The 26,209-nt window shown below is 47.2% G+C and overlaps 1 protein-coding gene across 1 annotated transcript in view; it reads left to right on the forward strand.

Moving 5' to 3' along the window:
• The first annotated feature begins 4,458 nt into the window (after window positions 1–4,458).
• The window catches only part of IVNS1ABP (influenza virus NS1A binding protein), a 107,273-nt gene continuing 85,522 nt past the window's right edge, over window positions 4,459–26,209 (forward strand). Inside the window, exons 1-3 of the mRNA XM_029618367.1 lie at window positions 4,459–4,768; window positions 16,482–16,709; window positions 25,554–25,679. Of these exons, the coding sequence (XP_029474227.1) occupies window positions 25,569–25,679 (111 nt within the window). The 5' untranslated portion in view covers window positions 4,459–4,768; window positions 16,482–16,709; window positions 25,554–25,568. The remainder of the gene's footprint in view (window positions 4,769–16,481; window positions 16,710–25,553; window positions 25,680–26,209) is intronic.

Consider the following 26,209-nt stretch of genomic DNA (forward strand, 5'->3'; position numbering starts at 1 on the left):
AGACTCTTGCTTGTTCTCCTTTGCCATTGTTTTTTCAGTGGTTTAAAGTGTGCTCAAACTTAGATTTCAAGCTCCACTGTTCAAGTTTAGAACATTCTAGCCATCTGATTTATTTTACACAGCACTAGTGTATACACGGACTATGCCGTTACTATATTACTATATTACTAATCGGAGAAAATTCTTTTTCACTCAACGCACAATAAAGCTCTGGAATTTGTTGCCAGAGGATGTGGTTAGTGCAGTTAGTGTAGCTGGGTTCAAAAAAGGTTTGGATAAGTTCTTGGAGGAGAAGTCCATTAACTGCTATTAATCAAGTTTACTTAGGGAATAGCCACTGCTATTAATTGCATCAGTAGCATGGGATCTTCTTAGTGTTTAGGTAATTGCCAGGTTCTTGTGGCCTGGTTTGGCCTCTGTTGGAAACAGGATGCTGGGCTTGATGGACCCTTGGTCTGACCCAGCATGGCAATTTCTTATGTAGGATGTTGGTGAGTCCTCACCTAGAGTATTTCCAGTGCTAATAATCACGCCTCCAAAAGGAGTGGAGGTGGTCCAGAGAAGGGCTACCAAAATGGTAATAGGTCTGTGCCTAAAACCTTATGAAATGAGACTTCTTCGTAGGCTCCATCAGTCTTGGACCAGGATATGTGTCCATTATGTCCTCTTCAGTCTTTATGTAAGCTGTACCTTTTGTGATTATAAAAGCATACAAACAATCCGTTAACAATGACTGCAGTAATAATGGACACAGCTATGATCAAGATGAGACTCAAGGGCTTAATTATGTTTACCCTAGGAGGAGAGACAAAGGGATATGATAGAGAAATTCAAATACCAGAAAGGTATAAATAATGCAAAAGAAAGAAACCTTAGAATCATAATAAAAAGCTCAATGGGGTAGACTGGGGAATAGCATTAGAAAATAATTCTTCATGGAGAAGAGGTGGATGCAATCCTGAGGAGTGCTGAGAGCTAGTGGCTGAAGAGGCTCAGTAAGTATTGCTTTGCTGAGTATCTTTTAATCAGGCACATACACTAAATGAATATTTAGTGTATGTGCCTGATTAAAAAAAAAAACAGACCCCAGAAAGCAAGGACATTTATTTACTGTCTTTCTCTCCTTCCCTCCTAAGCACATTCTTTGATTTATAAACAACTATCCCAATTAAGAGCATAAAAGACATTTTCACACCAAGAATCTTGGCAAGACACTTGTGATTCTGTGAACGGTAGCATGCACGAGGATTTATTGCAGATACATTTCAATTTTTTTTGCATTAAAAATATAGAAACTTTCAGAGAAGTATGTCATTTTACACTATGGACTTGTTGCACCTATGATTATATACATGGAGTAGAAACTCTTCTTATTTCTTCAGACACTAATATGAAGTCACTTTATTTATTTTTATTTATTTATTTTATTTATTTAGCATTTTTTATATACCGAGGTATAGCATAGTTGCCTTCACTCCGGTTTACATATAGAACAACTTGTTACATTGAAAGATTTTTTAAACTTTAAATTTAACAATAGTGGGAAATGGCATCAAAAAGAAGTATGAACAAAAACATAGTGTACACAGGGTAGGTACACTGAATAGATAGACAAAGATAACTGAGTTCTTCATAAAAGGAGGCATCAGTAGCTTGAATCAGGAGAGATTGTCCAAGGGGAATAGTGAAAGTTGGCAGTTTATGGGATTATAATTTAAAGTCATTGAGAGCTGTCCTTAAGAGTATGGTTGAGAAGCCAGGATTTTAGGTCTTTTTTGAAGGATTTTTTCTTGCGCGGTGAGGAAGTGGGGTAGCGAATTCCATAACTTAGGTCCAATGATGGAGAAGGCTCTGTTTCTGGTGGAGGATAGTTTGGCATTTGGAAGTGAGAGAATCACAAGTTGAAGTTTACTAGATGTTCTTGTTGTGCGTTGAGAGCGATGTATGTGTATAATGTCATCAAAGGCAGTGTAGTCGGCTTTGTAGATTGCTTTGTGGATTATTGATAAAACTTTGAATTCAATTCTTTTTTCTATTGGGAGCCATTGTAATTGGTTGAGGACAGGGGTAATGTGATCATATTTGCTTTTATCCGTTAGAACTCTGGCAGCAGCATTCTGAAGTGGCTGCAAGGGTCTCAAAGATGATTTTGGTAAGCCAATCAAAAGGGAGTTGCAGTAATCCAAACCGGAAAAGATGAGGGCTTGTAGTACGGTTTTGAAATCATGGGGGTGAAGTAGAGGTTTTAGGTGTTTGATTACTTGTAGTTTATGAAAGCCTTCTTTAATTTTTGTAGAGATGTGTTTTTTGTAATTTAGATCAATGTCTAACCAAAAGCCCAGGTCTTTGATGTTTTCTTTAAGTTGGATGAGGGTCTTGTCAAAGTGGAAGGGTGGTGTTGTTTTTTGTCCAGGGTTTTTTCTGTTAATTAGGATACATTCAGTTTTGCTCATATTTAAGCATAATTTGAGGTGGATTAGCATGTTTCTGATTGCATCAAGGTGAGAGGCTGCTTTTGACATGGCATCTTCTATCGTAGAGGAGATTGGAACGAGGATTTGTATATCATCGGCATGCATGTAATAAGTTATGTCAAGACTTTATTGCACAAGGAGCGTTATGTTATTGTGTTAATCCCTGTGAGGATATATATCAGGATTTCTTTTTTGGGGGGGGGGGGGGTGGCAGCATAGACAGACAAGATAAAGAGCCTGTGGGATAGAAATTCCATCTGTGATGGGGATGAGTATAGCGGAGGGGGTACAATATCTACCCTCTGACTGCCCAGAAAGAATAGATGTACGATGAAATGCTAACAGAAACTAGGGATGCTAACAAATTTGGCAGCATAGTAATAATGGGAGATTTCAATTAACCCAATATTGGCTGGGTAAATGTTACCGCGGGACATGCTAGGAAGGTGAAGTTTCTATATGAAATAAATGACAGTTTCATATAGCAGAGGGCAGATATTTTAGACCTAATTCTTGTTGGATCACAGAATTTGGTGTTGGATCTGCTTGGCAAAAGTGTTCATAACGTGATCAAATTTTACTTAATAACTGGAGCAAGGACATTAAGGAAAACTGCTGCTCTAACATTTAACGTTTAAAAGGAAAACCTTTGATAAAATGAATAAAATAGAAAAAATATAAAAGGTGCAGCTGCAAACATTAAGAGTTTACATCAGGTATGTGTGTGTGTGTATTGTTTAAACATATCATCTTGGAATCCCACACCAGAAGTATTCTATGCATTAAAAAAGGCGGAAGGAAAGCCAGGCAACTGCTGGAATGAAGTGAAAGACACTCTTTTAGCCAACTAACTTCTTTTAAGAAATGGAAAAAGGAAGCAACGGAAGAAAATAGGAAAAAGCAAGTTAGATGCAAAACACTGATAAAGCTGGCAAAAAGAGAATTTGAAAAGAAGTTGGCCAAAGAGATAAAAACTCAAAATAAAAACATGTTCAAATACACCTGAGGCAGGAAGCCTGTGAGGGAGCTAATTTGACCATTAGATGTTTGAGGGGTTAAAGGGGCACTCACAGGAGACATGGCCATAGCAGGAAAACGAAACTATGTCTTTGCTTCAGTGTTTACTGAGGAGGGTGGGATACACGTGCCAGGAAGATTATTTTATATAGTGTTGATTCAGAGAAACTGAAACAATCACAGTGAACCCGGAAGATGTGATAACAGCAGGTTGACAAAATAAAGAGCAGCAAATCCCGTGGACCAGACAGTGTATTTGCAGATCTATTACTAGCAATTTGTAACCTATCATTAAAATCATCTGTTGTACCTGGAGATTGGAGGGTGACCAATATAAAGCCATTCTTAAAAAAAAAAAAAAAGCTGCAGGATGATCCAGAAAATATAGACAGATAAGCCTTAGTGTCTAGAAAAATTGAAGATCAAAATTACAGAACCTAAAGACATGGTTTAATGGAAGGGAAGTCATGCCCCACCGATCTCTGTAAGGGGTTAATAAATATATGGACAATGGTGAGCCAGTGGATGCACTGGATTTGCATTTTCTGTCAAAGGCCCTCCTAAGAGACTCCTGAGAAAATGTAAAAGTCTTGGGACAAGAGGTGGATTGCAAACTGGTTCAAAGACGGGATGGAGGAAGGCACATTCCCAAGGCGGCGTGTCCCGTGGCAGCCTTGCACGCCAAACGGAAAAAGAATGGGTGCAGCAGCTCTCCGAATCGTGGCCACCGCAGGAGCGGTTTAAGGCCGGGCAAACCCTTAGCCCTGCCCAAGCCTGAGTGAAGAGGGATCCGCACGGTTTCCGCAGGTAAAAACCAACCCCAGCCCGAGTCTCGCAGACACCGTCCGGTCGCCTCCGACTCCTCCGGCCCAACCTGCTCGTGCGCCTTGCGCACCCGCGATTGGTTGGCTGCTCGGCGGTGGGCGGGCCCGCTGACGTCAGTGCTTTAAATGCTGGACGGGCGGGCGGCGCGCGCCCAAAGCGTCGGCAACCCTGGTCGTGTGTGTACGTTTGGTGAACGGTGCGCGAGCTGCTGCTGGGCTCGTGCTGTCTGTGGCGGTTAACGGCCGGGGCGGTTCGGTTTCGCGCGCAAAGCACCCCTCGGCGGCGGCGGTTGCAGGGACCTCGGCCGTCCTTGGGAAGCTGCGTCACAGCGGAGAGTGAGTCGGGGAGCGTCCGGAAGGCGGCTGCTGCTCTTCCTTTGTGCTTGGTGGTTTTCCTTCAACATCGTCGAAACAACAAATATGTATTTCTTCGTTTGTTCCGAAAGGAATCAGGTAAAGGAACGGCGGGGGCGGGGAGGAACTGCTGTCCTTGCAGGAAGTGAAAGCGACTGTACTGATGCTCTTTGACAAGAGGATGGGGAGCCCCGGGGCACGAGGAGGGCCGGGGACGACCGCCGCTTGTTGTCCTGCGACGATTTATCTACAGCTGAAACGCACTTGGCTGCTGCCTTGTTATCAATCATTCCTTCAGGGAGCGTGTCCGAGCAACGGACGCGGCTGGGTTGTCACAACAGGAAAAGATCTAGCTCCCCCCCCATGGTTAATGGGGTTTCTTTGTTAGCGCTCCGAGCCGGGTCATTGGATGCGGATGGCGCGCTCGGTTCCCGCGCACCTTTGAGACAGGCTCCCGGCGCTGGACGGGGGTCGGGGGACGGGGACAGCCTGGCGATGCTCAGCGCCGGAGACGGGATTTCCTTTTTTTTTTTTTTTTTAATCGTGCATGCGCTAATGCAGCAGAGGCGAGGGAGATGCGTTTTGGTTATACATGTGCGATGCGGTTAATGCTGGCTGGCGAGTTGCGCTCGGGCTATTACTTCCTTACTGTAGGACGTCTCGCGGTTTCCTCCCTCGCTAGGGGAGGGTACCCCGTGCTTTGTGCTGGATATTTCCTATCGTCTCGCGCCAGATCTCGCCCTCTAACCTCTCTCCGGGCCTTTCTCCCGCTCTTTGTCCTCGTCCACATTGTGGTTTTGGCGGGGGGGGCGGGGTTTTCTCGTTCGCTGACTGGCGGAGGAAGCAGCCAATGGAAAGGCTCGGCTGTGCGGCCTGTGCCCTTGCTGGCCGCTAGGCGGCGTTGAGCTAATTAGGAAGGCGGCAAGGTGAGACACGTAGATAAAGTCTGCGTTATTGGAAGAGGTGGGAGACGCGAAACTTTGGGGTAGAAGACAGTTTATTTTATTGAAACTTCTTAATGGTCTGAATGATACGTCACATTCAGATGCAATAGTGACCGTGTCTGGCCAGAATTTAGACCATTTAAAATATGCAAACCCTATTTGCGCTAAGCCTTAAGCTGTTTCTATACAATAGTGACCATGTCTGGGCAAAACTCAGATTCTTTAAAACATATAAACGCTATTTCAGCCAAGCTTTTGTTCTTGAATAGGTTATTTAGTGTCTCTCTTGGGATGCCATTTTATTTATCAAGTTTATGCCAGGTTTAAAAAATACATGAGAAACAGTACCCCCCCCCCCCCAATTCTCATTTGTTAATTGGAGCACAAGCCTTTCTTAATTTGTATCTTAAAAGGCCACATTGGTGTTGTTAACTAGAAGATGGCTTGATTTACAAAGCTTCTTTTTGTCCCATACAGAGTGGGAGAACTGCTTTTATCAATCAGGCAAAGGTTTTAAATGTAGGAGGTAGTGATAGTCTTTGAAGTATTATGTTGCTGCAGTACTTAATATTTGACTACCATTAGAAAAATTTTCTCACACTTGATAGCTGACAGCCCTGAAAGGAGAGGCATGCTGTCCTGTAATCACTGTAGAAAATCTGTAAATTGAATGGAAATTAGAAAAAAAGTACAAGCCAGGTGTCTAGTTTCTCAAAGTATGTACCTCTAGTGACTATTTAAATTATTTTTTACTATTTTTATCAGTGATTATTTTAAATCAGCTGCTGTACTTACATTAGTCATAGATTTGTAATTCTTGTAATTCACTAAGTATTTTTCCATAAAATGAAACTCTTCAGTATATCTGGCCTAAAGTAAGGACCAGAAACTCGAAAAGTTGTTGGTGCCTAAAGCTTGGCACAAAACTTGAAATGTAAGTCGGATTTGTAAAGCCCTTATTCTTGAATTCTTGTTACAAAACTGGTTTAAGTAATGACGTTTTACTGGATTATAAAACCTGCCAGAGAATTGTTTGTTTTTTTTGAGGAGCCTATACAAAATAAGTCTACTCGAAACATGTCATGTTGGGAGGGATTTGACCTGTCAGTTGGAGCCTGTGTTAACTGGACTGAAGTCTTTCAAGCCTTCAGACACAGCTACCTAGTTTTTCCTTTTTCTTACCCCTCCCATCCATCCAACTGAAAGTCTTTCATATGAAAGGCACAGGTAAACAGGTGCCACAGAAACTTGGGACCCACCATCTCCACAGCATTGCTAGCTTAGACCATAGCAGGTATGGTCCACAAATTGTCTCAAACCATAAACAGGCTCTTCAAACAAGCCTTCCCAGACAACCCATAACCACCGACATCTCCTTTAACATTGTTTCCATCTGACACTGTAAATTACTATTAAGTTATTTATCTTAACCCCATTCAGTTCTTCCTTACCCCTATCTGTTCTTACTTCTCTCTCCCAGTTATGCTACCCCAGGTTTTTTGTAACTGCTCCCCTTGCACTTGTTATAGTTCTACTGTTCGATGCACCCCCTGTTTCTATGTAAACCGGCATGATGTGACCTGTTCATGAATGCCGGTATATAAAACATCTAAATAAGTAAATAAAAAATACAGGTACTCTAAGGTGATTGCTTATTTCCCTGTACATACTCGGATTAGTCCAGATTCCTGGGTTTTGCCTCCCCTCCAGCAGATGGAGACAGAGAAAGTTTCGACACTCTGCCTTATATACCAGGATGCCACCCACAGTCTGCCAGTATTTCTCTGTTTCCAGCAGATGGTGGGGTGCAACACTCAGTCTGTACTAATTACTTGGTAAAAGGAAAGGAAAGTTAGACAGTTTTTGTCTTAAGTTTATTTAATTTCAAAAGAAAAAGAGATTGAAATCAGTGAGGAAGGTGGCTTACGGTCTCTAGCCTCCCAGGGGGTGGCAGGTCCTGAGGGGACCATCCCCCTTGGTTGGGTAGGCAGCTGCAGCTCAGGGTCGAGGGCCCTACTTTTGCCACAGGGCAGCCCAGCTTGGGGTGATACAGAGGAGGCTGGATCACTCACCCCAGTCAGACCGCTTCAGGACCCGATCAGAGGACAGCTGAGCAGGTTGGAGTGACTTTAATAAAAATTAAAATAAATAATACTAATTTCAGCAGTGGATTCGCGAGGCTCTCCTTTGTCTTTGTTTCCATGGCGGTCGGTGAACGTTTCACTCCGTCTTTCCCAGTTTAAAAAAAAAAGTTTGGTTTTTTTTGGCTCCCTTATGCCGCGTGGTCTGTTTTGCCGGGTGTGCGCGCCTCTCAAGGGATGGGCTGTGCTCAGCCTGCATCCACGGAGGTGAGGGAACTTCGGAGCCAGTTGGTGGGGGTGGTTCTCCGCAGGAGGTCGGCTGCGATCGCATTTAGGGAACTGCCGGCGACTGTTTCCAGGCCTTTGTCGCTGAGTTCGGGAAAAGGCGCCATTCTAAGCTCGGCTTCCTCAGCGTCTCAACTTGCGGCTGGGAAAGGGAATTCCCGGCCCCCCCCCCCCCTCCTTAGCAGCCCGATTCGCAGCCTGTTTTTCCTGCAAGGGCAGATGCTACAGGACAGGGTAATGACACCTGAGACTGATTCAGAGGATTCTTCTTCCTTTTCCTCAGATTTTATTCTGGCAATGCATAGGGCCTTTAAGGCCCGAAAGGCAACTAAGAAATACGATTCTAAACCCGGGAGCTCCTCAGTGCCGCTCTCCAAGAGTAATAAGCGACCCTGGTCGGCGGACCGGGGGAGGGGGCCCTTAAAAGTGAAGTGTCCTTTCAGGTCCATGCTGCCACGGGAGGATTCGGAATACAGCCTCTGATACCCTGGACCAGGAAGATCCAGACATACCGGACCAGCCTCCGAAGGGGTAGAGGGCGACGGCGATCAGCAGCAGGGGGCTGCTCGGCAGACCCACATCGTCGAGGGCGATGACCCGAAGGGAGGAACTTGGGCCTCTCATTCCTTCCATTTTGGGGGAGTTAGGGATTGAAGTGCCTCCTGAAGAGTCTCACTTAGGGTCTATGGATCCGATGTTATTGGGCCTGAGGGGGACCTCCTACAGCTATTCCCTTCCATTTCTCTGCTACGGTCCTGTGCTTCCGAGAATGGGATACCCCAAATTTGAGGTTAAAGGTCATGAAAGCGATGGTTAAGCTTTATCCTCTGCCGGAGGAGGCTTTGGAGATTCTGCGAGTGCCAAAAGTGGATGCGGCAGTTTCTGTGGTCACGAAGAAAACTACTATTCCAGTTACGGGATCCACAGTCCTTAAGGACCTGCAGGATCGAAAGCTGGAGCTGCAGCTTAAGAAGATTTGAGGTCTCTGCCCTTGGGGTCCGGGTGGCGATGTGTAGCAATTTTGGTTTAAGAGCAGGACTCCGCTGGGTGCAACAGCTGCAAGTCAACGAGGGCCTTTCGGAGGACAAAGCTCGACAGGGTGGCCGCCTCGAGGCTGTGGTGGCTTATAGTGCTGATGCCCTTTATTATCTTTTATGAACCTCCGCTTGCTCCATGGTCTTGGCAGTCACTGCTCGGACATTATTGTGGTTGCGGAACTGGTCTGCAGATGTCTTCCAAATCCCAGTTGGGTTCTTTGCCTTTTAAGGCAAACTACTATTTGGAAAGGAACTGGAGGACATGAATTCAGTCCTTGGGCGGAAGACATACCAAGGTCCAGAGGAGCTTTTTCTTCTAGGTTCCGATTCAGAGGGAGTCGAAGATCTGACGACCCAAATGCCTGCTTCTTCGTTTCGACAGAATACGGGCAGACAGCAAGCCTGGTCGCAGCCCTTTCATGGACGACGTTTTGGCAGACGTGGCACTTCCCAGACAACTCAAGGCGGTAAGGCTACACAATGATGGTCTGCCGGCCCATTCCTCTGTACCGGTGGTAGGGGGCAGACTTGTCTGTTTTACGAGGAATGGGCCAAAATCACATCGGACCAATGGGTGCTCTCTGTGATAACACACGGCTACGCTTTAGATTTTGCATGCCTGCGCAATCCGCGGTTCCTGGTCTCCCCATGCGGGCACGCCGAAAAACGTCAAGCGGTAAAGCAGACCTTGCACCGCCTTCTCGATCTGGGGGCAGTTCTGGTTCCTCCCGTCAGCACAGCACAGGGGCCATTACTCCATTTATTTCATCGTTCCAAAAAAAGAGGGGTCCTTCTAGCCTATTCTCTATTTAAAACAGGTCAACAAATGTCTTTGAATTCCCCCTTCCGCATGGAGACGTTGTGGTCAGTCATTGCCTCAGTTCGGCCGGGAGAATTTCTGGTATCTCTGGATCTGAAGGAGGCGTATCTGCATATCTGGATCCGGGCATATCATCAGAAATTTCTGAGATTTTCCATCCTGGGGCAGCACTCCCAGTTTCAGGCTCTGCCCTTGGGCCTTGCGACGGCCCCCAGGACGTTCACCAAGATAATGGTGGTGGTGGCAGCACAACTACGACGAGAATGCTTGTTGGTATGTCCGTACTTGGACGATTGGCTGATTCGGGCGAAGTCTGAGGCTCTTTGTCAGTTAGTGATCCTTCGCGTGCTGCAGTTGTTGAACACTCTCGGCTGGGTGGTCAACAGGGTCAAAAGTCACCTAACCCCCTCCCAATCGTTGGAATTTTTGGGAGCTTTGTTAGACACCCATCAGGGGAAAGCTTTTCTAACATCGGACCGAATTATCAAATTAAGGGGCAGGTGAGGATTTTGTTGGCGAAACATCCTCCGAGAGTCTGGGATTACTTGCAAGTTCTAGGTTCCATGGGCGTTCGCTCACATGCGGCCCTTACAATCAGCATTGCTTTCCCGGTGGAGTCCAGTTTCCGAACAGTTCTATAACCCCCTGCTGTTAACGGAGTCCGCTTGGTCCAGTCTGGATTGGTGGCTGTTCTCGGACAATCTGAGTCGTGGCATTCCCTTGGTGGTTCTGGAATGAACAGTAGTCACCATTCCAGCCTTTCCGGTTGAGGAGCAGTTTGTTTGCGGAAGTCTGTGCAGGGGCTATGGTCTCCAGAGGAGTCTCGGTGGTCAATCAATTGTCTGGAGACCAGAGCAGTTCGACTGGCATTGGAGGCCTTCCTCCCTCTGGTCCAGGGAAAGTCGGTCAGAGTGCTGTCCGACAAGGGAGGAAACAAGAGTCGCCCGGTGGCGATGGAAGCTCGCCTATCAGTTGGGTGGAGTGGAACCTGGCCAGCATAGCCGCGTCCCACATACTGGGCGTCGTCAACATACATGCAGATTTTCTAAGTCTAAATTAGTTCAATCCCGGGGAGTGGCAACTGGCGGACAGAGCCTTTCAACTCATCTGCGACAGATGGGGCACGCCTTGCATGGATCTGATGGCGACGTTAAAGAATGTCAAGGCTCCACGATTCTTTGCGTGTCGCAGGGACACAGGTGCAGAGGGCGTTGGCACTCTGGTTCTTCTCTGGCCGCTGACCATCCTGCTTTGTTTCCCCCTTGGCCTCTTATCGTCTGCTCTGGTGAATAGAGAAACACCCGGCAGATGTGATCCTGGCGGCTCATGAATGACCTCGCCGGCCGTGGTTTGCGGATCTGGTCAATCTTGCAGTGGAGAGTCCGCATCGGTTCCCAAACCTGCTTCATCAGGGGCCTGTCTGTTTCAACCAGGTTGATCGCTTTTGTCTAGCGGCATGGCATTTGAGAGGCAGTGTCTAAAGAACAAAGGCTACTCCGCAGTAGTGACTACTCTGCTGAGATCGCGCAAAGTCTCGACTTCTCTGTCTTATGTGCCTGTCTGGAAGGTTTTTGAAGGTCCCAAAAAGCACGAAGGTAGGCGGTCTAAGAAAGCCGTCAGGAAGAAAACCAGGGTTAGACGCCAAAGTCTTTTTCAAAACTTTATTGAGGTGGAAATGTATATATTCTTAAAGCCCGACTCTGGCCGAGTTTTGCTGCTAGCAAATGGCTGCCTCAGGGGCTAAAAACAAATCATAAAGCACACTAATTAAAATATGCAATCAATCAAACCAATACATATTAAAGGACCATAAAATAAAAGCATGTATATCCGAAAAATGTGTGTATATCGTAAAAAGGTGACATTAAACTGTGATATTACAACATGGAGAGGTGAAAATATTTAACATAAAAAATGTAAAATCATTTGAATAAAAGGCTTATGTAAAATACTCATTTTCAATTTCTAGTTTGCCTTTTATTCAAATGATTTTACATTTTTTGTTAAATATTTTCACGTCTCCATGTTGTAATGTCACAGTTTATTGTCACCTTTTTATAATATACATTTTTCAGATATACATGATTTTTTATGGTCCTTTAATATTTATTGGTTTGATTGCATATTTTAATTAGTGCGCTTTATGATTTGTTTTTAGCCCCTGAGGCAGCCGTTTGCTAACGGCGAAACTCATCCAGAGTCGGGCTTTAAGAATATATACATGTCCACTTCAATAAAGTTTTGAAAAAGACTTTGGCGTCTAACCCTGGTTTTCTTCCTGGAAGGTTTTTGAGTCATGGTGCGTTGACAGGAGTATTGTTCCCACCTGGGCGTCCGTGTCAGATAAGAACATAAGAAATTGCCATGCTGGGTCAGACCAAGGGTCCATCAAGCCCGCATCCTGTTTCCAACAGAGACCAAAACCAGGCCACAAGAACCTGGCAATTACCCCGTCCTTTAGACAGGGTTAGCTAAGGGCTTGTCCTGTAGTTCATTGAGGGTCCAGGTTGCAGCTCTAGGATGCTTATGCGGGGCCATAAGAGGCGTGGCGTTGGCTGTGCATCCTGATGTTTCTCGCTTCCTTATAGGAGCAAAGCATTTACGCCTGCTGGTGAGTTCACCTTGTCTATCCTGGAATTTGAATGTAGTCCTTACGGCTTTGTGTGCGCCACCTTTTGAGCCTTTGAAAAGGTCAACTCTGAAGGACCTCACTTTGAAAGTGGTGTTCCTTGTGGCGATTTCCTCTGTGCGTCGAGTGTCCAAGCTCAGGCGTTGTCATGCCGGGAACCCTTCTTACGAATTACCGATTCAGGGGTTACTTTGCGAATGGTCCCATCTTTTCTTCCAAAGGTAGTTTCCTCCTTTCATTTGAATCCAGTCGGTGGAACTCCCGTCATTTTCCGATCTGGACAGGTCTGATCCTCTCTCAAAGGATTTGAGAAAGTTAGATGTTCGCAGGGCTCTGCTGCGCTATCTGAACATTACCAACGATTTTAGTCTTAGACCACCTCTTTGTCCTCTGGAGTGGTCCAAAGCTGGATAATATGGTGTCTTAAGACCACGATAGCCCAGTGGCTGAAAGAGGCGATAAATTCCACGTATTTGCTTCACGGTCGGCCCTTACCAGTGGGGCTTAGGGCGCATTACACACGCTTCCTGGGCTGAGTGTCACAGATTTCTCTGCAAGAAATTTGCAGGGCAGCTACATGGAAGTCCTTGCATACTTTTGCGCAGCATTAGACTGGATGTCCAGGATCCGAGGGGAGCAAATTTTGGAGCAAGTGTGTTGAGAGTGGGCCTCTCCGGATCCCATCCCCGATAAGTAAAAGCTCTGTTCTCTGTACGTACCCGGATCAGTCCAGACCGAGGGTTGAGCCTCCTGGTTAGCAGATGGAGACAGAGGAAAACTGAAAGGGTATCCTATATCAGGACAGAGCCTACCCTGCATCCCTTCATTATTTCTGTCTCCAGCAGATTCAGATGGTAGAACCTGCCATTCCCTTATTTCCTCAGTTTTCTATTTCCCTTTGGGGTTTTCTTCTCAGATTTTTCCAAGATCAAGCAAGTATTCTCTATACTTTTGTGTTTAAAAAAAAAAAAAAAAGGATCTCTCACCGTCCCCGAGAGCAATCTCCAGCTCTCCCAGGTTCTGGAATTCCTGGTAGCAAGGTGTTCCTTTCTGTTCCTCGGGCGCTCAAACTTAGGTGCCAAGTGTGTAATTCTCACTACCCACGGCCTGGGATTACCTTCCGGTTCTGGTCTCCAGGACTTCCAACATTGTGCTGGTTCCTTGAGCTTTGAACATATGCATCTATTACAGGAGGCTTTGCTCTCCGGCTGGCTGCCAGCATCCGAATGGTCTCGGCGCTCCTCCGCTCTACTACTCTACCATCGCCGGCATGCTATGCCTTTATAGATGCGTCGGTGGATCAGGGTCACGATGGATGCCAGGGCCGTGGGTCAAACTCAAGCTACACAGGGATTCTGGTCCCCAGTCCAATGGTCTTCAGTCCAATCCCACTGGCACATCACTTGCCTAGAGGCCCAGAGGGTCCGTTTAGCCCTCAAGGTTTTTCTTACTCTGATCCGTCACAAGGCAGTACACCCTACATCAATGTCCGGGAGACACCGGAAGTCATCTGTTGCCTCTGCTTGTTCAAGCAGACTTCCTCAGTCATCAGTGTCTAGGCCCCGGAGGGTGGGGGCTCTCCAGTGGAACAATAGAGCTGATTGTCTGCAGGTGGGGTCTCCCCCACTGGACAATAGCTTGTAGATTATTTAGCCACAGAGGGGTAGACTCTTCGGAGGGAGTGCATGTCCTGGATGTTCCCAGATTTTTGCAACGTTTTTTCCCAGTACGTATTTCCTTCTTGGCCTCTGGTGGGTGAGATACTCAGAACGATCGCACCCGAGTGACTTTGCAGGCTGTGGTACGCAGGTATAGTGAACCTCGTAATACTCTGTCCCCTTCTCCCCGGCCATACTTCATACCTGCTATGACAGGGCCTAGTATTTTCAGTCAGTCAGATCGCTTCTAACTGCCTGGCTTTGAATGGCGGCGCCTAAGCTGGAGGGAGTATAAGGAAGAACTTATTTCCACTTTGCTAAGGGCTAGTACGCCCTCTCCCTCTCTCACTTACGCCTGGTTTTGGGGAGTTTTTGTGATTGGGCTGAGTCCGGAAGTCCGGCACACAAGGCTCCGATATCTCAGGTCCTTCATTTTCTGGCCTGGTTTATCTTTCTCAGCTCTCTACGGGTACGGTTTTCCGCTGTCGGGTGTACTCTCGCTGGTGGTACATCCGGATGTAGGGGATTCCTCAAGGGAGGAGCCATACATTGTACTCTCGTCTCTACTTGTTCAGCCTGAGGGGTGTTGGAGCCCAAAGCGTTGTCTTGTAGGGCTTAATTAGTGGAGCTCCCTGCCTTCCTATTGAGAGCATTGCGAATCCACCTGATGAGGACTGGTATCTTCTTGATGGACATAATGTACTTATAAGGTATTTGCAGTTTACAAATGAGCCCCAGGTCTCTGATCTTTTCTTGTTTTCCGGAGTGGTCCTCAGGGACGATCCAAGGCTTCTGAGACTACGATTGCTCGCAGCCTCAAGGAGGCGATTGTGCCGGTGTGCTTCTGTTAGGATCGGAGGGCTCCGCAGGTTTTTAAAGTCCACTCTTTATGTTCATAGGCTGTTTTCTGGGGTGGAGTGTCAGTCTCTCTCTCAGGAAATCTGGGGGGCGGCTCCTTGGAGGTCTCTCGCTGTACAAGTGTCAATTTTTGGCTCCTTCGGATGGCAGGGGATTCGAGCAGGACTGTCTCGGTCCCACCCTGTTTAGGGAAGCTTTGGTACATCCCACGGTCTGCACTGATCCGGGTACGTACATGGAAAGGAAAATTGGTTCTTACCTGCTAATTTTCGTTCCTGTAGTACCACGGATCAGTCCAGATGCCCGGCTAGTGTTGCTACATCCGCTCGAAGTGTCTTTCTCTTGTTTCCTTCACAGCATTTTGGAAGATCTATCTGCTATCAGAATTTTATGGCACCGGAAGCATCTACTTGATGGATGTGGATATCTATGCAAGAGCGGTTCCTTAGAGCTTTAAATTATTCCATCTGTTAGTTACTTGTTGCTTGCTTGATCTTTGTTGGTTATTTCTCTATTTATCTGCTTTGATAACGTTTACACTGAAGGGATGCAGGGTAGGCTCTGTCCTTATATAGGATACCCTTTCAGTTTTTCTCTGTCTCCATCTGCTGGACAGGAGACTCAACCCACTGTCTGGACTGATCCGTGGTACTACAGGAATGAAAATTAGCAGGTAAGAACTAATTTTCCTGTACATCCCAGGAGTCTGGACTGATCCTGGTACGTACAAGGAAAAGAAAATTGGTTCTTTATCTGATAATTTTCGTTCCTGTAGTACCACGGATCAGTCCAGAATCCCGCCCACTTGTTGCATAAAGGTAATGGAGAGTCCTGCATTTGTTTATGATCTACAGATCAATCCTGTTTATCCTTTTTAATGGGTCTGGTTTACAGTTGGGGCCAGTGATCCATTTTAAGTTTACGATTCCTGTATATAGTTTGGTTTGAACCATTCTGCTTTGACATTGCGTAATACTGGCAGACTGTGGGTGGTTCCCTGGTATATAAGGCAGAATCTGTCGAAACTTTGTCTCCATCTGCTGGAGGGGAGGCAAAACCCAGGAGTCTGGACTGATCTGTGGTACTACAGGAACAAAAATTAGCAGGTAAGAACAGATTTTCTTTTCCTTGTCTTCTGGATAGTCACAATTTAAAAAGTGAAATTGGGTCTGGCACTTGTGGCCCATGCCGTATGTACTCTTATGGTATAGGAGAGTCTGAATTCAGATTCTCTATCTGTTGCCCTTCAAGCCTAGGTGTGTTCTGAAGGGTGTGCTTAGGCAGAGAAGGAAGTAAGCATTGAGGGTCTACCTCAGAAAGCAGGGTCCTTAGGGTTACTAGAATTTCTGTACTTGGAAATGCTGTTTGGGGAAGGTGAAAAAAGACCAAAAATAGTTAAAAGCCTTGCTTGATGTATGTCAAATGTACTAAGCATTTCTCCCATAGCTACAAAATATGAAAAACAGTTTAGTAAATCTGACACTATCTTTTGTATTACAGATTATGATGCATGATTATCACAAAAGAAATTCATGTCTATAGCTCTGAGACTTGATTACATCATTTTCAAGCCTGATAGTTTTGGGGTCACCATTGCGGCTGAACGCACTATCTGCTTGCATTTCTGTTTGGAAGAAGACCTTTAAATCGTCTGATTCTAAATAAATCCAGCAGGATCTTGGTCAGTTTGTCTCCTCAGTTTTCGTCTTACATCAAGATATTTACCAAGTAAGTTTTTAGTGATTTGATTACGTTATTGCAGCTCACAACTTGAAAACTTCTGTTTGCTAACTTTTTTCATTTTGTGCTTGGCAAATATTCATAGTGAATATTAATCTAGACATGTATTCAAGTGTAAAAATTTGTTTAGTTGAATGAAACAGCTTCTATTTTGGTATAAAATTATTTGATGTCAGAATTTGTCTTAGATGATTAAAAGATAATTAGTTTTTTAAAATTAGGAGATTGAATTTTCCAAAGAAAAGTAGAAGTACTACTCACCCTTTTGTTCTGAGTTTCTCTTTGTAAGTCTGTTGCAAGCTCAGATCCAAAAAATAGGAAAAAAATACTATTATATATTCGCTTTTGCCAGCTTATAGAATGTTTTGTGTTTAATTTTTTTTCAACAAGATGTACATATTAGCTTGAACCTTAAACTGTAATTGTGCCATTTTTGAGCTTTTGTACTTAATTATGGTGTGATTTAATTAATATCTAAACCAATTAAGCATCGATTTCTTTTCTGTACTGATGAGGTTTATATATGTCTGTCTCTGTCTAAAGCACAGGCAATTACCAGTATTTGTCGTCAGCAGATGGTGCAACATTCTGGATTGGTGCAGTAGGATTTTTTAGCTCTCAGGCTTCATCCTATGACCTCCCATGGTGGAGATGGTCCTGGTACTTTTAGAGCTTCTGGGCTGACCCTTTGCTTTTGGGGCAGTAGCCTTCTGGCTATTTTCCTAATGGAGAATCTTGGGCCAGTCTCCCATGTTTCTGGCTTGATAGAGCCTGGGTTGGTCTCAGATTCCCAGCTCAGCCTAATTGAGCTTGGGGGGTAGTGGACCTGACCAGTTGGGTAAAACTAGCCTCCCACCACCCCTTATCTCCTCCCCACTTCTCTTGCTCTTATGTTTTGTCTGCTGCTTTATCTCTGAAAAAAAATAGTTTTTAAAAGAAACACAAAGCTAAAGATTTCCTAGCCTGTAGCCAGAAGGACTCTGGACCAATGGGTATTGTGTTCCCTGATGGGAGACAGTCTGATTTCAAAGCTGACGTCACTCTACATATACCTGTGCAGCAAGTTTAGCTCTTCAGTATTTCTCAGTCTCCATAGCAGATGCGGACACTATCCAAAAGAGAATAGTGTAAAATTTTCAACAAAGAAAAGAAATTTTTCTGAACATACCCAGATCAGTTCAGACAAGCGGGTTTTATTCATCCCTACCAGCAGATGGAGGTAGAGAATAAAACTTTGGGCACTGCCACATACACAAGAGTGCCACCTGCAGTCCCACAGTATTTCTCTACTTCCAGCAGATGGTAGAGGTGCTAACCCTGCAGTACTGACTAACTGGATATTTTAAGGAAAATTGCTCCACGAGGTGACAGGCTCCTGCAGAGAAGGGTCATCCCTCGGGTTGAGCCGGGGTTTGGATGCCTCTGGCCAGCTTCAGCCCGGGACCCCTCTAAGCCAGTGGTCTGGTTCCCTCGGTGGGCCCAAAGCCCCTCCGCCTGCCCAGGACAGGGAAGTACCCTTTTATTTTTGTGCTTTCCTTTGTGTCTGGGCCTTTAAATATTTGTTGTAAAACAAAAAAAAAGTTACCGGCAGCTGTCTGCTTTTGCAACAGCAGAAGCATGTGGCAGGTTGTGCGGCCTAGCAGGCTGAATGCAACAGCAGAAGCATGTGGCAGGCTGTGTGGCCTAGCAATCTGAAATCCTCGGTGAGAACGGGTGCAGGCTGGGCAGTAAGTGGGCTGATCGGGGGGATCATTCGGAGGAGGGTGGTCCTGGTCGGGGCAGATTCACTCCAGTGGCGGCTGGCTGTACTCCTGAATGAGCCACACGGTTTTCAGTCGCTGCAGTGGCCTGTTCACCATGCCGGCGGGAAATTCTTGGGGCAGTGCGCCCCTCCCCCTCGCGATCTGGGCCGCAGGAAAGCGCGACAAGCATAGGATTGCCTGTTTGGATTTTTATTTTGCTTTGCTTTATTTCTTGGTGTTTATGACAGACAAGCAGCTCAGAGAGACCTGCAGGGCCTGTGGTAGCTCGTTGGTCGGCCTGAATAACCTCCTCTGCATGGAGTGTGCTGGAGGAGGAGAGGGGGGGTCTGAAAGGCAAGCAAAGCTGTGGAGGCTGCGCTGGGATCACAGGAGGGACTGGTTATGGTCGCAGACGTAGAGCTGGATTGGGGGGCTTCTCCCGGGGAGTCCCTGCCGCTCCTGTTTCCCATGTTTCGACCTGGGGGGAAGGGTCCGGGTGTCTCGGGCCCTAACAGCCCTTCGGGGGCCCCGGGGGGGGGGCTTTCGCCCGAATTCGTACTTTACTGCACGAGGCCGTCCTGGCTAGGCAGGCAGGTAAGTGCGGTGTCACAAGGCCCGACGGGTTCAGCAGGGGAAGGTCCCCCCCCCCCCTAAAGGTTCCGTGGGCCCACAAACTCTGCCTCCCGAGGGATGGCTAGTGTGATTGGAATCGGACCTGGAAGATTCGGACAAGTCTAAGAAGGTGGATGAGGTCTCCTCGGAGGCCGATCAGGATGGGGACCCGATTGGGGGTCCCCCTCTGGACCCAGGGGACTCTAGAACTGAACAGGGGACCTTGGAGGGTCTGGATGCTGAAGGCAATGATCCGCGGGTGATCCGGCTTTTCAAGATAGAGGAGCTTCGCCCACTTATACCTCAGGTGTTGGAGGAGCTGGGGATTAAGCTCACCCTGGAGGATTCAGATGCTGAAGGGGTTAATACGGAGACTCCCCAGTGCTTTCCCAATTCCGAAGAAAATCCAGAAATTGATCAACAGAGTAGGATTCCCCCAACTCGGGTCTGCAAGTTGGCAGAGTGATGTCCAAGCTTTATCCGCTTCTGCAGGACCATCTGGACTTTCTCAAGGTCCTGAAGGTGGATGCAGCAGTTTCGGCAGTCACTAAGAAGACCACTATTCCGGTGACTGGGGCTTCCGCTCTGAAGGATGTAATCTGTTTCAGGGGAAACTGCTGTTTGGCGAGGACCTCGATCGTTTGAAGTCGCTGGGAGAAACAAAGGGCAGAAGGCTGCCAGAGGATTGAAAGTCTGGCCGGAAACCTTTCTCTTCTCAGCCTCGTTTTCATCAGGCGCCCTCAGCGGCCTTGGCCCCAAGACAGTCCTCGCATAGGCAACAGTCCTTTCGAGGGGCTGGAAGGTCATCTAGAGGCGGATCCACCCAGGGTGTGGGTGGCAATAAGTCCTCACAATGAGATCCAGCAGGTCCACTCCTCGTCTCTGGTAATCGGAAGCAGGCTGGCCCGGTTCTACGGGGAGTGGACTAAGATCACTTCCGACCGTGGTGAGAAACAGCTTTGCCTTAGAATTTTCTCACCCACTGCGGTCGGTCTTTCTGGAGTCATGTTGTCTTTCCTGAAGCAAGTGGGCAGCGGTCCAGGAAACGCTTCAGTGGTTAAGTATGGAGGCGGTTGTACCGGTGCCAGTGTATGAACAGGGACAAGGCAGATATTCCATCTATTTCGTGGTGCCCAAGAAGGAAGGCACGTTCTGACCTATCCTAGACCTGAAGAAAGTCAACCAGAGTTTGGAGGTACCATGTTTTCAGATGGAGACGTTGTGCACCGTAATTGTTGCAGTACAGGGAGGAGAGTTTTTGGCGTCTCTGGATCTCACTGAGGCTTATCTCATATCCCCATCCATCGGGAGCACCAGAAGGTTCTCTCAGATTCTTGGTTCTGGGACAGCACTATCAGTTTCAAGAGCTGCCTTTCGGACTGGCCACCGCCCTGCGGACCTTTACAAAGGTGATGGTGGTGGTGGTGGCGCTGCGACAGGAGGGATTGGACGATTGGCTGATACGGGCGAAGTCACTCGAGGAATGTGTGCAGTCCATGGACCGAGTTCAGTTGCTCCTGGAATCTCTAGGCTGGGTTATCAATGTGCAGAAGAGCCATCTTGCCCCTCCCGTTCCCTCGAATACTTGGGAGCTCGTTTCAACACCCAGCGGAGCAGAGTGTTTCTTAGAGACGACAGGGTGAACAAAATTCAGGGGCAGATAGCGCATCTGCTTCGTCTACAAGTGCCAAAGGTCTGGGATTGCTTACAGAGGTCCTAGGCTCGATGGCGTCCACATTGGAACTGGTGCCCTGGGCGTGTGCCCATTTGAGGCCTCTGCAGAGAGCCTTGTTGTCCCATTGGAATCCTCTGTCACAATATTTCCTGCCCCTGGCTCTGGAGTCGGCCGGGGCCAGTCTGGCCTCAGTGGATATCACGGAACAAGGGGATGCCTCTCGAGGTCCTGGAGTGGGTGATGGTCACCATGGATGCAAGTCTTCGGAGCTGGGGGACAGTTTGTCTGGGCAGGTCTGCTCAGGGCCTTTGGTCGATGTCGGAACAGACATGGTCCGTCAATCACCTGGAGATGAGAACTGTGCGCTGAGCTCTGGATCAGTTTCCACCCTTGGTCCGCGATCGGATGGTGTGAGTTTTCACAGACAATTTGACCATGGTGGCTTACATCAACTGCCAGGAGGGAACCAAGAGTCCCACGGTAGCGCAGGAGGCTCAGCTGCTTTTCGAGTGGGCAGAGCGTCATCTCGAAGGAATCGCCGCCTCCCATGTCGCAGGAGTTGACAACGTCCAGGTGGATTACCTCAGCCGGCAGCAGTTGGATCCGGGGGAGTGGGAATTCCCGGAGGGCCTGGGAACTTCTCTGCGAACGGTGGGGAACCACGCAGTTGGATCTCATGGCAACGAGTCTCAATATCAAGATGCAAAGGTTCTTCAGCCGCTGGAGGGAGTCCGGGGCAATGGGGCTCGATGCCCTCGTATGTTCATGGCTGACCGGAGTCGTCCTGTACGTCTTTCCTCCGAGGCCGCTCATATCAAATGTACTCAGGCGTGTAGAGGGCCACGCGGGGTCAGTGATTCTGGTGGCTCCGGAATGGCCTCGTTGTCCATGGTTCGGATCTGATGCGGCTGGCAGTGGACGAACCGCTATGCCTGACCCATTTACCGGATCTCCTGCGTCAGGGTCCTATACTTTCCGATCGGGAGGATCACTTTTGTCTCGCGGCCTGGATTTTGAGAGGAGGCTATTGCGCATGAGGGGGTATTTGGAGCCAGTAGTTACCACGCTGCTCCAAGCGAGATGCCCTGCTACCTCTTTAGCCTATTCCAGGGTATGGAAGGTGTTTGAGACCTGGTGTGGACAACAGGGATTGGACCCTCTTCAGGTGTCGGTGTGTCCCATATTTTGTCTTTTTTGCAGGTGGGTTTATCCAAAGGATTAGCCCATAGTTCCCTTCGGGTCCAGGTTTACGCTTTTGGTTGTTTGAGAGGGAGAGTCCAGTGGAAGGCCTTGACATCCCATCCGGATGTGGTGCATTTTCTGCGAGGAGTCAGACATCTCCGTTCACCTCTGCGTCGCATTTGTCCAGAATGGAATCTTAATCTCGTGCTACGGTAGCATGCATGAGGATTTATTGAAGATAAATTTCAATTTTTTTTGCATAAAATATATAGAAACTTTCATAGAAGTATGTCATTTTACACTATGGACTTGTTGCACCTGTGATTATATACATGGAGTAGAAACTTCTTATTTCTTCAGACACTAATACAAAGTCACTTTATTGCACAAGGAGCGTTATGTTATTGTGTTAATCCCTGTGAGGATATATATCAGGATTTCTTTTTGGGGGGGGGATGGCATAGACTCAGACAAGATAAAGATCCTGTGAGAGAGAAATTCCATCTGTGATGGGGATGAGTATAGCAGAGGGGGTATTATCACTGTTGGTGCATCCCTATCTGGATGACTGGTTGATTTGTGCAAAGACGACCGATCTCGCGCAGAGCGGTTCACAGGGTTCTCCAGCTACTGCAGTCTTTGGGCTGGGTGATCAACCTTTCCAAGTGCAGACTCGTGCCCTCGCAGTTCCTGGAATATTTGGGGGCGTTATTCGACACGCAGCAAGGCAGGGTATTCCTCTCTGCAGACCGCATTGTCAAGCTGCAAGCCCAAGTCTGGGGATTTTTACTCTAGTCCTCCCACAGTTCGAGATTAACTTGCAGGTGCTCGGCTCGATGGCTTCCACCTTGGACCTGGTGCCTTGGGCGTTTGCTCATTTGCGGCCCTTACAGTCTGCATTGCTCGCCCGTTGGAACCCAGTCTCGGAGCTCTTTCACCTTCCTCTCCCACTCCTGAATGCAGTGCGGGCCAGTCTCGACTGGTGGCTAGTCGTGGACAATCTCTCTCGGGGAGTTCCCCTGGAAGTTCCAGACTGGATCGTACTTACAACGGATGCCAGCCTCTCTGGTTGGAGAGCCGTTTGCGGAGGAAAGTCGGTCCAGGGATGCTGGTCGCCCGAGGAGTCCCGATGGTTGATCAACCGGCTGGAGACTCGGGCAGTACGGTTAGCACTTCAGGGATTTTGTCCTCTCGTCCAGGGGAGAGCAGTCAGAATCCTGTCGGACAATGCAACCACGGTCACATATATCAATCGCCAGGGTGGAACCAAGAGTCGACCGGTGGCGATAGAGGCTTGCCAACTAATCACCTGGGCGGAGCAGCATCTGGTCAGCATCGCAGCGTCCCACATAGTCTGTGTAGACAACGTACAGGCAAACTTTCTCAGCTGACACCGCCTCGATCCCGGGGAGTGGGATCTGTCCGCAGCTTTTCGGATTATCTACAGGACATGGGACCAGCCCAGCATGGATCTCATGGCGACGTTATGGAATGCCAAGGCCCCGCGGTTCTACGGACGGTGCAGAGAGACGGGGGCCGAAGGGGTGTATGCACTCGTGCTTCCCTGGCCCACAGGGATCCTGCTCTACGTTTTTCCACCATGGCTACTGATCGGAAAGGTGCTTCAGCGCATAGAGCTCATCCTACGGAGGTGATTTTGGTAGCTCCGGAGTGGCCGAGACGTCCTTGGTTTGCGGATCTTCTCAACCTGGCGTGCGAGGGACCTCTGCGGTTTCCCCACCTTCCTGATCTGTTGCATTAGGGCCCCGTCTGTTTGCAGGAAGTGGAGCGCTTTTCTCTCGCGGCATGGCTTTTGAAAGGTGTCGCTTGAGTCGTAAAGGTTATTCTCCGGCTGTGATCGCAACTCTTCTGAATTCTCGAAAGATGCCTACCAACCTGGCATATGTTCGAGTCTGGAGGATTTTTGAGTCGTGGTGTCTCGAGCGGGATGTCGTTCCCACCAGGGCATCAGTATCCGATGTCCTCTGTTTTCTTCAGGCAGGGCTCGCTAAGGGTTTGTTGTGTAGCTCCCTGAGGGTTCAAGTCGTGACGCTTGGCTGTATACGTGGTACCATTCATGGTGTGGCTGTGGCGGCCCATCCGGATGTGGTTCGTTTTCTACAGGGTGCCAGGCATTTGCGACCTCATTGTCAGTCTTGGAATTTGAACTTGGTGCTCAAAGCTCTAGTTTCAGCTCCCTTTGAGCCTCTGAAGAGTATAACCTTGAAGGATCTTACTTTGAAAGTTATCTTTCTGGTGGCTATTACGTCGGCTCGTAGAGTCTGAGCGCCAAGCTTTCATGTCGGGAGCTGTTTTTGCAGATTTCGGATTCAAGGGTTTCGTTACGAACGGTGCCTTCCTTTCTACCGAAAGTGGTTTCGGCTTTTCATGTTAACCAAGCTGTGGTGCTTCCGGCTTTCTCGGGCATAGATCGGTCGGATCCGTTGTCTGGCGATTTACGTAGGCTGGATGTTCGCAGAGCCTTATTACGGCATTTGGAGGTCACCAATGAGTTTCGGCTGAAGGATCATCTTTGTCCTGTGGAGTGGTCCCAAGCGCGGTAAGATGGCCTCTAAGTAAGACTACCATCGCTCGCTGGTTGAAGGAGGCCATTAACTCGGCCTATTTACTGCGTGGTAAACCTCTTCCTCTGGCCCTTAGGGCTTAGTCTACTCATTCTCAGGCGGCTTCCTGGGCGGAATGTCACTTGGTATCGCCACAGGAGATTTGTCTTGTGGCTACGTGGAAGTCTATTCATACTTTTGCGTGGCATTACCGGTTGGATGTGCACGCACAGGGGTCCGCGGAATTTGGAGCAGGTGTACTGCGAGGGGGCCTCTTCAGATCCCACCCCAAGTAGGTAGCTCTGGTACATTCCAGGAGTCTGGACTGATCTGGGTACGTACAGGAAAAGGAAAATTAATTCTTACCTGATAATTTTCGTTCCTGTAGTACCACGGATCAGTCCAGAGTCCTGCCTGTGCGATACATGACTGTTCGGGAGAGTCTGCTCGTTCCTTATTTCTTCTACTGTCATTTTTTGCAGAAAACGCTATCCGGTTTGGGCTTCTCCTTGCTCCCGGGTGTCCACAGGGTTCCGTTCCTTGTGGGGTTTGGTGACCCGAGTTATTTGGGGTCTAGTTATGAAGTTCTTGTACATAGTTATTGTAGTTCTGAAGTATACTGTTTGACATTAAGTAATACTGCCAGACTATAGGTGGCACTATCCTAGGTAAAGCGGAGTTTGTTTTTAAAAACATCTGTCTCCATCTGCTAGGGGGGGGTGCAAAACCCTGGTGTCTGGACTGATCCGTGGTACTACAGGAATGAAAATTATCAGGTAAGAAATAATTTTCCTTTAACAGGTAAGACTACATTTTTTCTTATAAGGTAGTAGTTTAGCTCAGGTTAGACAGACCTGGTTTTCAACATATCCACAATGAGCATTCACGATATAATTGTATATGGCTGATCTAAAACTGGTTAATTTTTATAGTTTGGTTATTGAAAAAAATCAGTGCTTTAAGAGCCAGATTTGAGTCCCACATGGTAAGCCTTTCTGATATGGTGTAAGCATGCAATTTTTATAGATTTTTCTGAATCAGCTATTTTTTTTTTTAGCCAACTGATTGCAAAATGATTCCCAATGGATATTTGATGTTTGAAGATGAGAACTTCATTGAATCATCTGTTGCCAAGCTAAATGCACTGCGCAAAAGTGGACAGTTCTGTGATGTTAAACTTCAGGTAATGTCTTAAGAACAATCTAAAAATTAACTGTATGCTTAGTGTTTCCTATGTGTTTTCTCCCATTTTGTATTTATAGGAACCATGCTTACTAAATAGGCTCCTAAAGTAGTTTCGCTTTAAATGTTAATTTGTAGAATATAAATGAACCATAAACTTTCTTTCTATAGAATCAGAAACACAAAAGGTATTTCCTGTTTTTGTCTATGGGAAAAATATTCAGTACATGGGTCCACAATTGTTACATAGTTCTTCTAACCTTGCTCTGAAGTGCTACATTTTGTTTTTTTGGAAGTAAAGACTGACCCATAGTATTCTAAGAGATACAGTATGACGTTTGTACAGCTTGCTCTAATTTCATGTTTCTTGTAGACCAGGTCAAAACTAGTCCATTGAACTTTAAGCTAACCCTCTTATGAACCTCTGTACTCAGCCTGTACATCAATTTTGTACATTTCTGTAACTAGTTTTCGGTCTACGCTAGCACAATTACTGATAGTTGCGTTATATGTTATCTCTTGCTTCTGTTC

This window comes from Rhinatrema bivittatum, chromosome 10 (genome assembly GCF_901001135.1).
Source record: "Rhinatrema bivittatum chromosome 10, aRhiBiv1.1, whole genome shotgun sequence".
Lineage (NCBI taxonomy): Eukaryota > Metazoa > Chordata > Amphibia > Gymnophiona > Rhinatrematidae > Rhinatrema > Rhinatrema bivittatum.